The sequence below is a fragment of the Odontesthes bonariensis genome, chromosome 8, assembly GCF_027942865.1.
Source record: "Odontesthes bonariensis isolate fOdoBon6 chromosome 8, fOdoBon6.hap1, whole genome shotgun sequence".
Taxonomy (NCBI): Eukaryota; Metazoa; Chordata; class Actinopteri; order Atheriniformes; family Atherinopsidae; genus Odontesthes; species Odontesthes bonariensis.
Window position 1 is genome coordinate 36,081,235 of NC_134513.1, and position 14,574 is coordinate 36,095,808.

At 44.6% G+C, this 14,574-nt stretch overlaps 1 protein-coding gene and 2 non-coding genes across 3 annotated transcripts; all 3 read left to right on the plus strand.

The window, feature by feature from the left end:
• Positions 1-7,941: 7,941 nt before the first annotated feature.
• Positions 7,942-12,887, plus strand: rpl18a (ribosomal protein L18a). Its single transcript, XM_075472333.1, has 5 exons — positions 7,942-8,025; positions 8,988-9,167; positions 9,351-9,480; positions 12,385-12,494; positions 12,741-12,887. The coding sequence occupies exons 1-5, from the start codon at positions 8,008-8,010 to the stop codon at positions 12,831-12,833; spliced, it is 531 nt and encodes a 176-aa protein (XP_075328448.1). The 5' UTR covers positions 7,942-8,007; the 3' UTR covers positions 12,834-12,887.
• Positions 8,800-8,932, plus strand: LOC142385954 (small nucleolar RNA SNORA68). Its single transcript, XR_012770270.1, has one exon. It is a non-coding gene; the product is annotated as a small nucleolar RNA SNORA68 (small nucleolar RNA).
• Positions 11,061-11,193, plus strand: LOC142385955 (small nucleolar RNA SNORA68). Its single transcript, XR_012770271.1, has one exon. It is a non-coding gene; the product is annotated as a small nucleolar RNA SNORA68 (small nucleolar RNA).
• Positions 12,888-14,574: the final 1,687 nt, after the last annotated feature.

The window sequence follows — 14,574 nt, forward strand, 5'->3', positions numbered from 1 at the left end:
CGAATGTAAAGCCCTACGAGAAAAGCTCAGCCTGAATATCCAGAATTGATGACATGGAAAGTACGACACTTGACTGCACGGGTTTCCAATGGCCTTTTGCCCCGATAGATATGTTCTTCATCACCCATAAGGCCGAGCGCAGATGTGACAGTGCAGCTTCGTATGAATCCTGGTTGACCTGACTCAGTGCCAAGACAGGGTGTCTACTTGACATGAGATCAAACCATCTGTTGAAAAAATCTAAGAACCACGCTGTGTGTCAAATCCTTCTGAATGCACTAAGTAGCGCAGTGCGGAACTCACTGAATGACTGAAAAAGTGTAAGGCATTGGACATCTTCATTTTACCAAAGTGGGATGGTGTCAGTGTGTGTTCCTTCAGTTTTGGGGCAAGCTTCAGGTCTTTATCTTGCTGAAAATTGTGGAGCATTTTGACATGCTTGACAGTGACTGTGTTTGATGTTAAATGAAACTTCTAACAACCTCCTTCCCTAAAATGATGTCATTTCCATTGACAAGTGCCGCTTTCATATTTTTGATGATATGGGGAACATCAGCAATGAAATGCAGAAATCTGCCCTCTTCCTTGGGATGGCAGAACTTTGTTTACAGTCCTACTGAATTTAGAGCAAACAATGCCAAAACTTAGCCAAAGTGCACAATTTGAAGCACCCATGTCTGATGTTATTGCTGTCACATGTAGCCCAATGTCTTTGGCCTTCTTCAGTATCTCAAGTACAAGAGGCTTTAGTTTAGTGCCATCCACTGAATTGCTGGTGAAGTGATATCCAACTGTTTGTTTCCATCGTGTAGTCACTCCGGCAAGCATGAAGACAAGTGCATGTGTAGCTTCGCCGCTGTGGTCTGGTAAGGTTACATCTCCACGCATACAACTTGAACTTGGGTCATACTGGACACCAGGTTGGATAGACATCTCATCAAGGGTGAGGCAACACTCCCTCTCTTCTTTTCTCTGCCTGATAACCTTCCACTTTTCTTTCCTTTCTTTAACAAGAGCCCGCTGGAGTGAGGATACCTGGTTCTTCAAGATGTTCAGTTGTTGTTTGTCCCAGTTTGTAGTGTCCTCGCTGACATTCTCCCTGCCCGCTGTCTCACTGCTAGCTGTCTCCCTGCTGACTGTCTCCCTGCCCGCTGTCTCACTGCTAGCTGTCTCCCTGCTGACTGTCTCCCTGCCCGCTGTCTCACTGCTAGCTGTCTCCCTGCTGACTGTCTCCCTGCCCGCTGTCTCACTGCTAGCTGTCTCCCTGCTGACTGTCTCCCTGCCCGCTGTCTCACTGCTAGCTGTCTCCCTGTCCGCTGTCTCACTGCTAGCTGTCTCCCTGCTGACCGTCTCCCTGCCCGCTGTCTCACTGCTAACCGTCTCCCTGCCCGCTGTCTCACTGCTAGCTGTCTCCCTGCTGACCGTCTCCCTGCCCGCTGTCTCACTGCTAACTGTCTCCCTGTCCTAAGAGAGAAAGAGTGAAATGCTCTAAGAAAGAAAGAGTGAAAAGTTCTAAGAAAGAAAGAGTGAAATGTCCTAAGAGAGAAAGAGTGAAATGTCCTAAGAGAGAAAGAGTGAAATGTCCCGAGAAAGAAAGAGTGAAATGCTCTCAGAAAGAAAGAGTGAAATGTTCTAAGAAAGAAAGAGTGAAATGTTCTCAGAAAGAAAGAGTGTGTCAGGTGTGGGTGTAGAAGGGGAGGACACGGATGCGGACTTTCAAAAAGTAAAGGTAGATTTATTAACAAAAAGCAAAGTAACAACATAAAACGCGGCAGAGCCGGAGAAAAACGGAGCTATAAACAAAACAAAAGAACAAGGACATGGCATGGAATAAATACTTAGCTTTGACGAAAACGTGGCGTGGAAACGTGGCATGACAACTAACAGCAACAAAGATCCGGCAAAACTGAAAGGGGAGGCAGGAAACTAAATAGGGAGTGAGAGTGATTGGAGAGTGAGTGCAGCTGAGGGAAAAAACACAGGTGAAGTGGGTGAGACTGATAAACGGAGTGCAGGGAAACTAAAATGGCAAAAACTAAACATGGAGTGACACAAACATAACCTAGAACATGAAAACCAAAAACGTGAGTCCATGGGTGTGACAGAGCCCCCCCCTCAAGGGGTGGATCCCAGACAACCCCTTAAGAAATCCGAGGGTGGGAGGGAGGGGCTCGAAGCCGGTCAGGCCGGGGACCAGAAACGGGTGTGTGGTACCGGCTTCGGGCAGCAGGAGGCAGTGGTCTGGCGGACGCCCAGACCGCAGATGGCATAGCAGGAACAGGCGGTGGTCTGGCGGACGCCCAGACTTCCGTCGGCGTGGCGGCAGGAGACGGTGGTGATCTGGCGGACGCCCAGACTTCCGTCGGCGTGGCGGCAGGAGACGGCGGTGGTCTGGCGGACTAAAATGGCAAAAACTAAACATGGAGTGACACAAACATAACCTAGAACATGAAAACCAAAAACGTGAGTCCATGGGTGTGACAGAGTGAAATGTTCTAAGAAAGAAAGAGTGAAATGCTCTAAGAAAGAAAGAGTGAAATGTTCTCAGAAAGAAAGAGTGAAATGTTCTAAGAAAGAAAGAGTGAAATGTTCTAAGAAAGAAAGAGTGAAATGTTCTCAGAAAGAAAGAGTGAAATGTTCTAAGAAAGAAAGAGTGAAATGTTCTCAGAAAGAAAGAGTGAAATGTTCTAAGAAAGAAAGAGTGAAATGTTCTAAGAAAGAAAGAGTGAAACGCTCTCAGAAAGAAAGAGTGAAACGCTCTCAGAAAGAAGTCTACCTGTGTGCTCCAGCAGCTCAGGCTGTTAGCAGAAGTCTGAAAGGGATTTGCTGAAGGCTGAAGTTTGCTCAGCTCAGCTGCGAGCTCACATAGCACAAGCTGTTAGAGATCAGTTTGAGACGTCTCAGGGACAGTCTTCAAACTTTGAAACCAACAAGTCAGAGACTTTATTGGGCTACAGATCCTGAGACAGAAGCGTCCCAACCCAACACCAAGCAGCTGAACATGAAGCCAGAGACATTTGATGAGCAAAGCTGCTCCACAGGAAACATGTTGGAAGACTAAAAGATGGTGTCTGTGGTCATCAGTCTCAGGCAAAAAGTGCCAAGAAAGCAGCACCAACAAGTGGAGGCATAACTCAGAGGGTCCATAAACTGCTTTGGGACTCGGAGGTCATATGTTCAAGTCCTGAGAGAGCTGCTGAAAGAGTTGAAATGTCCATCCAGTCTGTACACAAACACACTTTGGATGGATTTATCATCTTATATTAATTTTAAATTACATACAAATGTCCATATTGAAGATAGAGATCTTTATCTGGCAGGCCTCATATAATTACAGGAAAATTATCTAAATCCAAACCATGTTACAGTATATTTTCATCAGAAGTGAAGCAACATAATGGCCCTCATTTATCAAGCCGTCGTAGAAAGCATCGTTGATATGAGCGGAGAACTTGTCGTACGCAGAGGCTCAAGTGAGATTTACAGAACATGCGTACCACACCAATCCCATCGTAAGACCGAGCGGCTGTTGATAAATCCGGCGGCTGAAATCCATCGTAATGATCCTAACCACGCCTTCTACAGAAGGGGGCTGAGAGGCCGCACCTCTAGAATTTGTGACATGGATAGACGAAAGGCGGCAAAGAAACGCTGTCAACAGCGTTGGCGATGTAAATCGCAGACCGGACGAGTTATGTATTTTCCCCTACTGTGATGGTCAATAAAATGTGATAAACTCCAGATTAAATGAAATCTAGAATTGTACAATATTTTACTTTTTCTCCAATAAGATCAGGAAGAAGTGGTCCGATATGAAATTTGCAGCTCTCTGACGCAGCATGTCACAAACGGGGGGGGGGAATTTGAGGTTTGGATTTGAGTGCCTTGGAGGAGAGGGTGGCTGGCCTGATCGGAGCTACTTCTTTGCGTATGCGCAGTGTTAAAGCGCCTCTCCTGTACGGCTCATAAGCCACTCATCATTTTCCCGAAAGAAATCCTGCCGGTCCCGGAACACTCTCTCGCGCCTGATGCGCGCGTTCAGGTCCTCTAACAAAGCCAGATCTGCCATCGTTTCGCCATTACCGCGCCGCTAGAATCACCTCTTAAATAGGCGGTTGAATAATGAGCCATCACTCTTCCAATTACGGAGTTGTACTTGTTTAATTTTTTTATTTATTTAATTTGCGTTTATGTTTATATTTATGTTGAAGTCAAATAAAACATGGGCCTTCTTTGAAGTGATAAGTCTGTAATTTTAACCTAGCGATTTGTTGCGACTCATGAGGCACGCACTAGTGACGCTGCTGTTTATGTATGCTATTGCAGTCACCGCAAGTCAAAATGGAAAAGTGCGTACACGGCCTCAGACCTGTCGTGGTGATTTCATCTTTCCTGCGATCACGATGGATTTGATAAATGCCAACCTTTGCGCAGAAAAGAACGTACACACGACCTACGCATGTTTTTCGTCTTACGCAAGTTTGATAAATGAGGGCCATTGACTTTATTACAATCCTCCTGAAAAAGCTGTGGAAGTATTTTAATGCATCATCCGGATGATGATGGCTTTGTTGTCCCCACACTGAATTGATACACATTGTATGCCCATTTCTGTATAAATCTTTAGTCTTTATTACCCTCAGTGGTCTGTTTGTGGTATTATTCCTTATGTATTCTTTGAAAGTTGAAATAAAAATAAAGTTTTTTAAAAATTCTTCCTTTCTACACCTGCTTTGTGAAGCAAGAGAGCAGAAAATGTGGTTTTAAACCGATTTTAAAAAGATGAAATGAACACGTTTGAGAGGAGCCTGGTGTGTCAGGAGGATGAACATTTCAGGATCTATGTGATATCAGAAGAAGTCCGAAGAACAGTCAGAAACCATTGACGTAATATACATAGACGCATCATAGCCTGACGCTGCTATTGGAGCTGACGTATCAGCGCGGCCGCCATCTTGGCTGGCTCTCCAATTCCCCCACAGTGCATTTATTTCGACTGAGGAAGGTGTTTATCCCCAACTACAATAATCATAACTCCCCGAATATTTACCGTATTTTCTCACGGTTTGCTTTGTTACAAACAACAGAGATTTAGTTATGATACAGGACGCTGTCACACATAAAAAATACGTGCTTTCATGCTGAAAGACTTTGTATTACGCTCTTTAACAAAGACATATGGTAGGCTATGGCACATTGATAAATGTATAAATGATTTTAAATATAAATTTTATATTTTAATAAAGAAACAAGTATGATTGTTCATTTGAATTTATTTCTCTCTCTCTCACACACACACAAACACACACACACACACACACACACACACACACACACACACACACACACACACACACACACACAGGACACTTCTGTAACACATATACATACAAGCTCCCATACAGTATTCAAGGATTTTTTTTATTTGTATTCCTACAACAAAATTTTGTTGGCACTCAAGAACAACAGACAAAACAACAACAAAGAAGAAAATAAAGTGTTGAGTAATAAAAACAGTTTTAAATAAATTAGAAAAAAGATATATAGTTCTAAAAATGGTGGAATTATAAATATGGTGGAAGTAAACATTGAATGAAATAGAATAGAATATAAAAATACTTTATTAATTATTCATCTACATGACTTATTACTCATTTATTGACGCAGTATATCTAATATAATATTGCACATATATACTGTACCAGCTCAGTACATTTTTTTTAAAGGCCTAGAAAAATAAGCGTTATAATTCCGGGTCATTCCAGCGTTACACTACCCTGTTAGGCTGGCCACTGGGGCTGGGGAGCTGGAACCCTTGGAAAAGAACTGTTTAGCACAGCTTCGGCACTCTGTAACTCCAGGGTAGTTCATTTTGTGATGTGGTGCAGCCTTACTTTGTGAAATACAGACACCACAAATGACACAAGCATCATCTCTAAGCCTGACAATCTCACCCGTCCTGTCAAAATCACCAAGTGCTCACTACAGAGCTTTGACGGCTCTGTCCCAACAAAACCCTCCCGTCTTATAGCAACTTCTCATTGCCTCCTCAAGCCTGTATCACTGGGAAACCTTCAAAATATGAAGAAGAAACAAAAAACAGCAAGACCCAATGAGAGAATACCAGTCCCAGCTGTAATAACGTTACACGGAAGTAACGTTAGTTATGATGACATATTGTTATATTAGGTAAAATAACCAAAATTACTGTTTAATCTTACTTGTGAAAGGTAATCCTACGCAATCTGGTATCAGGGGCGAGGCTAGGGTATTTTTAGTGGTGCCAAGGCACCACAGTGAGATAGCTCGGCACCCCCTGGCTCAGCACATTTTTAAAATATTATATTATGCAAAAACACTTTTTTTTTTTGCTCAAGGATGCATTATTTTAGTGACTATTTTATTCATTTTCTAGCATTTGTTTTTGTTTTAACTCTTTACTCCCAAAATAAATGTTGAGTTATCTTCAATATTTGTCTCAGGCTCTCTGTTATCCCTGTCAAGCCACAGTCTTTTGAAATGAAGAGGTCCAAACAGAATGTTGTAGGGGAAAACACTACTCACAGCAAAACTAATACGGCTCCAAAATTTATAAATGTACTAGTTCGCTAGCCTGGCTGACGCGTCCACAATCTCGATGAGATGGTGGTCTGGGAACTAGGTGTGCATTTTCTCGTATTTGAGGCGTGGTTTACGAATGCTACTTAAATTGACAACAAAGTAGGCCTATATGCTATATTCTACATGAATTTTTATGTTGTAGAGTTGTGAATTTATTTTAATAATGGAGAAATTGAGCAGCCTTGCTTTGTTGTCTACAGTAGTAGATCAACCCTCATCTTACATTGAAGCTCCCAGCTCCCAGAAGTGACGTCGACGCAGCTTTAGCACCAGAAAAGCTATCAGGCTTGTGTTGATAATAATAAACTCCTGAACTATGTACAAACTTCCAAATGCATCGTTTGGTGAGTACAGACCATATTTGTACTACTGTAGAAGTTTGGTGTCATGGCATGTGATTTTAGTGTGGTAATTTTGGAGATACTGCCAGGGTCCGTTAGCGCTTGTACTAAGCTATTCGGGATAACTCAGTAACTCAGCTGATGTTCAGCCAAGATCGGAAAAACTTCGGGTGGGCTACTTGGCTGGATGTCACGGTTCAAATGACCCTAGGGTGAATCTACTCCGAAACACTTTCTAAGGCTGCATCGAACGGTAACGTTGTGTCCGCTGTCATGTTGGATTAACACTCTACAAGCTTCGGTCTAGCGCATAGAAGTCGTCATCGTCTTGCTGCCCCCCCGTTCTGTGATTGGTTCCCAAACTCTGGCAAAAATAAGGGCGGTGGTTTCCAGGCTGACTTTGCAGTGAGAATGAAATCGAGCGCAAAGCAGCATGGGAATTCCCAGGCTACTAGTTCGCCTCAATTAGTGAGAAATAATGTGCCTCTGTGAGCACTGGGGGCTGGACACCCCTAAAGACCAGATCCTAAAATCGCCCCTGTCAGGTATCAATACTGCGCCGGTTATTGCAACCGTAAACTGCACTAAATACTAGCACAGTAGCTCATTCTCAGTAGACTCCAGTTGATTCTGGTGCTAGCATAGAGTGAGGAGACCCAGCCAATATGGCGGCGACTCTGTTACGTTCCAGCACGCCATGAGCCGTCTACGAATATTATGTCTATGTCAGAAACCTCCAAGAACGTGTTCACATCAACTCTGTGTTCAAAGAGAAAACTCTTCCAAAAGTATTGTGTACTTTACATTATCTGCCGGTGATAAATACAGCAGTTTGTTGACAATGTTAAATGAGGAAAGTTCACTTATTTCACAAAGTTTTCAACCTTCTTGAAAGTAAATCTATAGAAAACAAGCTGTCCGTGAACGCGGCGGAGCTGGACGGGGAACGGATGTCGTCACGCGCCCGACCCTCCCTCCGTCCGTTAGACATGCGCAGTCTCCGCCCTTCTGCTTCCTCTTTTACTGTGGCAGTGAGCGAGACACCATGAAGGCGTCCGGCACAGTACGTAAAACCTTTTATTTATCCGCTACAGGCCCGCATACACGGCCGCTGAGGGCAAATATGATCATGTAAGGTTGAGATAGTTTGAATAGTGCGCTAAGGTGTGTAAAAAAATCCCGTTGAAATGAGAATCCGACTCTTTTTCGTCCCGATGCTTTTGCGGCTACAACATGGCGGCCGTGGCACCATGTGCACGTTGGCGATATGAGCTGGGACGCTGTGAGTTAAAGTTAGCGTCCTGAGATAGTGGAGGTATTCAGTTCAGTAACTAGATCAGAAACTTATCAGAAAATATATCAGCCGGTTTAGAAGTATGATATTTATGAACCGATTAGCCTGTTTTGGGTTAAGCTCCAGTGCGCTCCAACGTGGATTTGAACCCGGGTTAACAAGCGGTTTCCAATTATTTGGCTTATTTAATTAGAGTGCCGATGTTTCTATTTGTATATAAAGATGAACCCAGCTTGATACCTCAGTGTCAAAAGGATTCACTTTTTGGGTATTACTTGTTCTTTCAGAACATCATCTTTGCCCTACGGGGTTCTGCACACGTTTTAGGACGGTGGTCAAAAATGATACTCCACTTTAACTGGTTCACAACACGGATCAGAGGACAGCTTTTTTAGACGCCACAGAAGTTTTAGCATAATTATCAGTTCCAGATTGTGAAAATAAAACATTTATGGTTTAAATGTCTCTAAAACAGGAAGACAGATTACAAATTCCCAGCTTTAGTTCTTCTCAACAAGAGTGAAGGGGTTCTAACCCCATGAAGATGCACCCAAACCCAAAGGTCTCACCTGTTCCTGTGGTGAGATTTTGTCTGGTGTGCGGACAGAAAGCTGAACCTTGTCGCCTTTCTCTGATGCTGCCGTGCCTTTGAAAGTGAATTCAAGGTCCAACAGGTCCCCCTTGTGTTTTTTCTCTGCCCTGAAGCTCTGACGTGTGATTTCTGCCTGCAGCTTAGGGAGTACAAAGTCATTGGGCGTCTGCTGCCCTCTGTCAAGAACCCCAACCCCCCCCTGTACCGCATGAGGATCTTCGCCCCCAACCATGTGGTGGCAAAGTCCCGCTTCTGGTACTTCGTCTCCCAGCTGAGGAAGATGAAGAAGGCTTCCGGGGAGATCGTCTACTGTGGCCTGGTAGGTGTGGAGACCAGGGTGGGGGGGGGGGCAGCACGGGCTCAGAGTTTGAGCTTTTAACCAGGAAAATCCGTCTGAATGAACCGAAACGTCTGGCTGTGGTCCAGTTTAACGAGTCCTAGCTGTAGAAGCTCTGTGTGTTCTGATGACTGTGTGACCTCAGTGTTTGCTGGTTCTGTTCAGGTCCACGAGAAGACGCCTCTGAAGGTGAAGAACTTTGGCATCTGGCTGCGCTACGACTCTCGCAGCGGCACCCACAACATGTACAGGGAGTACAGAGACCTGACCACCTCTGGAGCCGTCACTCAGTGCTGTGAGTATCAGCTCAGCGGCAGCGCCAAAGCATGACTTTAGTTTCTCTGCACAGGAAACACGAGTCTCTGTTTAGCCTCAATTCCACTATGCAGTTCGGTACGGGTCGGGTGGCTTTGGGGTCAGCTTGGGTTCCCACTGTACAAAGGGGACCCTCGGGTGGGTGGAGTGCGTGCCGAAGCATAAATAGCAAATAACAGCAAACAACATCCATAATTTGGAACCACCTCCAAGCTTCTTCAGCTTAATGCCACACTGGCTCGCGGTCCGGTTGGAACCACTCTCAATCAGCTGTAAAACTTTTTGGTTTGGCCCAGCGCCATCGAGCTCCCGCTGCACAGCCTCCTCACCAACACCGGAGAGCAGAGCCTGGAACCGGTCCTGTGTGCTCGGTACCCCAAGCAGAAGGGTTACAGACATGGTAACGGGTTCCATGGTAACAGGTTCCATGGTAACGGGTTCCATGGGACCGGTACGCTTTGGTGGTAGTGGAAACACTGAAATAAGAGAACCGTTCTGAACCGACCCGTACCGGACTGCATAAGCCGCTTTCGGACTGTAGGAACCTTTGGCAGTTCTAATAACCTTTTAATCCGCGGGGCCGTTTTCTCCCGTGTTCGGACATACAGGAACTCGGGGCTTTCTCCCTTAGTTCCTATAACTATTTAGCTCCTTCTCCGAGGTCGGGTCTTTTCATGGTTCTATAGAACGCATCTGACGGAGGTGTGTGGTGGTCGGTAGCTCCGCCCCATGTCATGCTATCACGGCTGAAATGTTTCCTCATACACGGACACAACCGGCGGGTGTTTAATAAGTTAAACTTACACTGGTCTCATTTGTCTGCAGAGCTGCTCTCCTTTCTTCCTTCATGAAATAAAAAAAGTATCGTCTCCTGACTCTCTCTGTGAGCTCTTCCAGCCTCGATATTAGACGCCTGATGTGATCGTCCATGATTAATATCACCATCATGCAGACCATGAACACAGTGGCCTCCCCGCTCTCATGTTAGCTTCTTGGTGGTGTTTTTTCTTTAATTACTTTTATTCTGTTCTGTTTTGATGTTGAATGTAGCGCTAAACGGCTAACGTAACACGTCACTGAAACAGACGGCTGCGCGCGGCGCATCAGTCCCTATCAGGTCCCGACTCGTGTGCGAATGCAGACTGAAACAGCTCCGCTGGGGAAGGATAGTTATCAGAACGAAATTCGAGTAGGACAGTTCTGATAACTGCGTTCTTTCCTGCTGAAACGCCTCCACCTTTCCTGCTGAAACGCCTCCACCTTTCCTGCTGAAACGCCTCCACCTTTCCTGCTGAAACGCCTCCACCTTTCCTGCTGAAACGCCTCCACCTTTCCTGCTGAAACGCCTCCACCTTTCCTGCTGAAACGCCTCCACCTTTCCTGCTGAAACGCCTCCACCTCAGCTCCCCTTGTAGCTGCTGGTTAGGTGTGGGTTCATGTTGGTCCACTTTAGATCTCTGTGCAGCTTTTTCTTGTCCTTTGGAGTCTGTCAGTCGGTGTGTTCCACACATTTAAAAGGAAAACTTTGAACAGAATAAAAGAGGGATCGTAATCCATGAAGTTGCACCCAAACCCAAAGGTCTCACCTGTTCCTGTGGTGAGATTTTGTCTGGCGTGCGCACAGAAAGCTGAACCTTGTCGCCTTTCTCTGATGCTGCCGTGCCTTTGAAAGTGAATTCAAGGTCCAACAGGTTTTCAGAAAACTGATTTTTCTCTGATCTGACCCGGAGTCCTTTAAAGTGTCCTGATCAGCAGTTCTGCAGCTTCCTGAAGCTCTTTCAGAGTTTCTCTTTGGACATTTTCTGCTTCTTCCCTCATCTTCAGCCCAGTCCTTGTACCTGAGCATCTTCAGAGGAATGTGTTTTTCTTTGTTAAGCCACTTAACTCTGAACCATTCAGGCAGGAAAAAGGCTCCTAACTCAAGGGATGAACCAGTGTTGTGTCCACACAGAACAGAAGAGCTTTGGGATGTCCTTCAAGAAGCCTGGAGAACTATTCCTGAAGACTCAAAGAAAGGACAGAAAGCTCGTCTGAGAGGGTTCAGGCTGTGTTGGAGAATAAAGGAGCTCAGAGCAGATATTCACTTTAAAGCTGCTCAGAACTGAACTCACTCTGGTTCTGCCTCAGATTCTGGGTTTATGTTCATGTTGGAACATGTTTCAGTGAATCTCTGCAGCTGTTACCATGGAAACATCTGCAGATATTCACTTTAAAGCTGCTCAGAACTGAACTAACTCTGTTTCTGCCTCAGATTCTGGGTTTATGTTCATGTTGGAACACGTTTCAGTGAATCTCTGCAGCTGTTACCATGGAAACATCTGCAGATATTCACTTTAAAGCTGCTCAGAACTGAACTAACTCTGGTTCTGCCTCAGATTCTGGGTTTATGTTCATGTTGGAACATGTTTCAGTGACTCTCTGCAGCTGTTACCATGGAAACATCTGCAGATATTCACTTTAAAGCTGCTCAGAACTGAACTAACTCTGCTTCTGCCTCAGATTCTGTTGGAGATAAAGAAACTTTGTTGAAACTAAATAAGATCATAAACAGCTGGTCTTCACCTCTGTTCTGTCACAGCTCTGACCTTCACATGAACGTCTGAGTCTGCTGATGAATGAATGAAAGCAAACATCTGTGACAGGAATCTGCAGACGGATGTTTGACAGTCACTGCACCTCTCACCCCCCGATGATCCGACCTGTAGGGCTGGTGGTGGTCCCGGTTCAGCCGGGATGTTCTCAGACTCTGAAAGCATCAGTTCTGCTTCTTTTTATTAGATGAACGATGTGTTTACATCCAGGCGACATGAAACGAGTCCTTTCAGGCTTCAGACTGAATATTAAAGCCTCTCTGCTCTGTTTAACGGGCTGCTCTCTCTTTCAGACCGGGATATGGGAGCTCGCCATCGTGCCCGCGCCCACTCCATCCAGATCATGAAGGTTCAGGTCATCGCTGCCAACAAATGTCGCCGACCGGCCATCAAGCAGTTCCACGTGAGTCTCCTCCTTTGCCTCCATCCTGTCTGCATGTGGGCGGGTCTCTCTCTGGGCTGCCGCCACATCCGTCAGCTCCAGATCAAAAACCCGCCAGATCAGCTGCCAGGTTCCTCTTCCAGGTTTCCAGCTCTCATCTTCAAACCTGGCGGTTCTGAAACTGGCAACAGAACATTGTTATCAGGTTGTGTGTGCCCATTAAGTTCTCCTTCACGTTTGTTCATCTGTGACCCGTTTTCTTTCCAGGACTCCAAGATCAAGTTCCCGCTGCCCCACCGGGTCCTGCGTCGCCAGCACAAACCCCGCTTCACCACCAAGAGACCAAACACCTTCTTCTAAAGAGAGTTTTTCATTTTGTGCGGGAAACGATAAAAATAAACTTATAAAAAAGAAGCCGTCTCATCTGGTTGATTTAAGAGGACTGGGTCGGTCCAGAACATGTTGGGGGTCTGATGTGTGCCGGGGGTCCAGTTTATCACAGGCAGAAAGGAAGAAGAATGAAATGGCTGAGAAATAAAGCAGATTTAACTCTGCGATGAGAGGGGTGATGAGAGAAAGAAAAGATGCTCTGATTAATATAAATTATATTATGCTGGAAATCTTTTTGAAGTTCTCAGAGGGAGTGAAAACTGGCCACAGTATGAAGGCAAAGCATTAAATCGCCTCCAAAGTCGTGATGTTAAAACCTCCACACTGTCACATGGATTTCAATAAAATTCAATTCATTTTTATTTATATAGCGCCTAATACAACAAATGTCATCTCAAGGCACTTAGATAATAAAGTCCAATTCAAGCCAATTGGAATTCAATTCATTGTAATCATTATTCATAAAATTATCCAATTTGTTCAAATAGAGCCAATTTTAAAAAAAAAAAAATTCCTAGCTAAGGAAACCAACAGATTGCACTGAAACTTTTTTTTTTTTCGGTCCAATCTCCCGTCCTGAGCGTGCCTGAGGCGACTGTGGAGAGGAACGGATGCAGGCGTTCGATGTGGAAAGTCCGTAAGGTGACCTCATGGGCTCAAAGAGTCTAAGACACAAACACTCGGCTCTGATGTGGCTCTGTGGTAGTTAAAATATTCCACAAAGAGGGAATTAATATCTGATTATACTGTTTCAGAGAGGCTGAGTTATCTATTTTCGAAAGTATTACTCACTGTTCAAAATATATCAGAAACTTAGCCCAATATGGATGCAAGAGCAAGCTCGTCAGGTGCAGACTGAGCAGGTCACCTCCATCTGAGGGAAACAGAACTGTCTGCTTCCAGAGGAGTCGGAGAAGAGCCGAAGGAGCCTTTCAGATCAGACATCTTCAAGAGCCAAGAAGAAGAAGCCCGGGGGTCCTAAGTCCTTAGTTTTGAGGATCACCATGACCTGGACCACTTCAGACATTTTAACTTGAAAGGAGACACAGGTTGATTAATGAGGCTGTTTTCCTCTCAGAGGAAGTTCAGATTTATCCTCCAACTAACCAGCATGTTAGAGGTGGAGCAGCCCTCATTAATACACCTGAGATGAGCACCACCTATAATAAGTCATATTTGTAATTTAATATTCAATAATACACGATCTCAGATCGTATGTTCTCTTAAAATCATGCAGCTGTGAGTTGTTATTTAAAAAAGGGAAAGAAAAAACTGAAACATAACCAACTGCCCACACAAACAAAGCACCCAATCATCTCCTCATAAAGGATGATGGACTTTATTTGGTCACTCTGCATCTTTTTCTGTTTAGTTTGCATGTTTCTGGGGTCATTTTAGTTGTTTTGACTTGTCTTTGTGGTTGTTATGTGTCTCTTTGTGGTTGTTATGTTTCTCTTTTGTGGTTGTTATGTTTCTCTTTGTGGTTGTTATGTGTCTCTTTGTGGTCGTTTTGTGTCTCTGTGGTTGTTATGTGTCTCTTTGTGGTTGTTATGTGTCTCTTTGTGGTTGTTATGTGTCTCATTGTGGTCATATTGTGTCTCTTTGTGGTCGTTTTGTTTCTCTGTGGTTATTATGTGTCTCTTTGTGGTCGTTTTGTGTCTATGTGGTTGTTATGTGTCTCTTTGTGGTTGTTATGTGTCTCTTTGTGGTT

Excerpts from the sequence above, each read along its gene's own strand:
- rpl18a (XM_075472333.1), top strand. Across the intron at positions 9,168-9,350 it reads AGATCGTCTACTGTGGCCTG|GTCCACGAGAAGACGCCTCT; the intron begins GTAGGTGTGGAG and ends GGTTCTGTTCAG. Across the intron at positions 12,495-12,740 it reads CGGCCATCAAGCAGTTCCAC|GACTCCAAGATCAAGTTCCC; the intron begins GTGAGTCTCCTC and ends TTTTCTTTCCAG.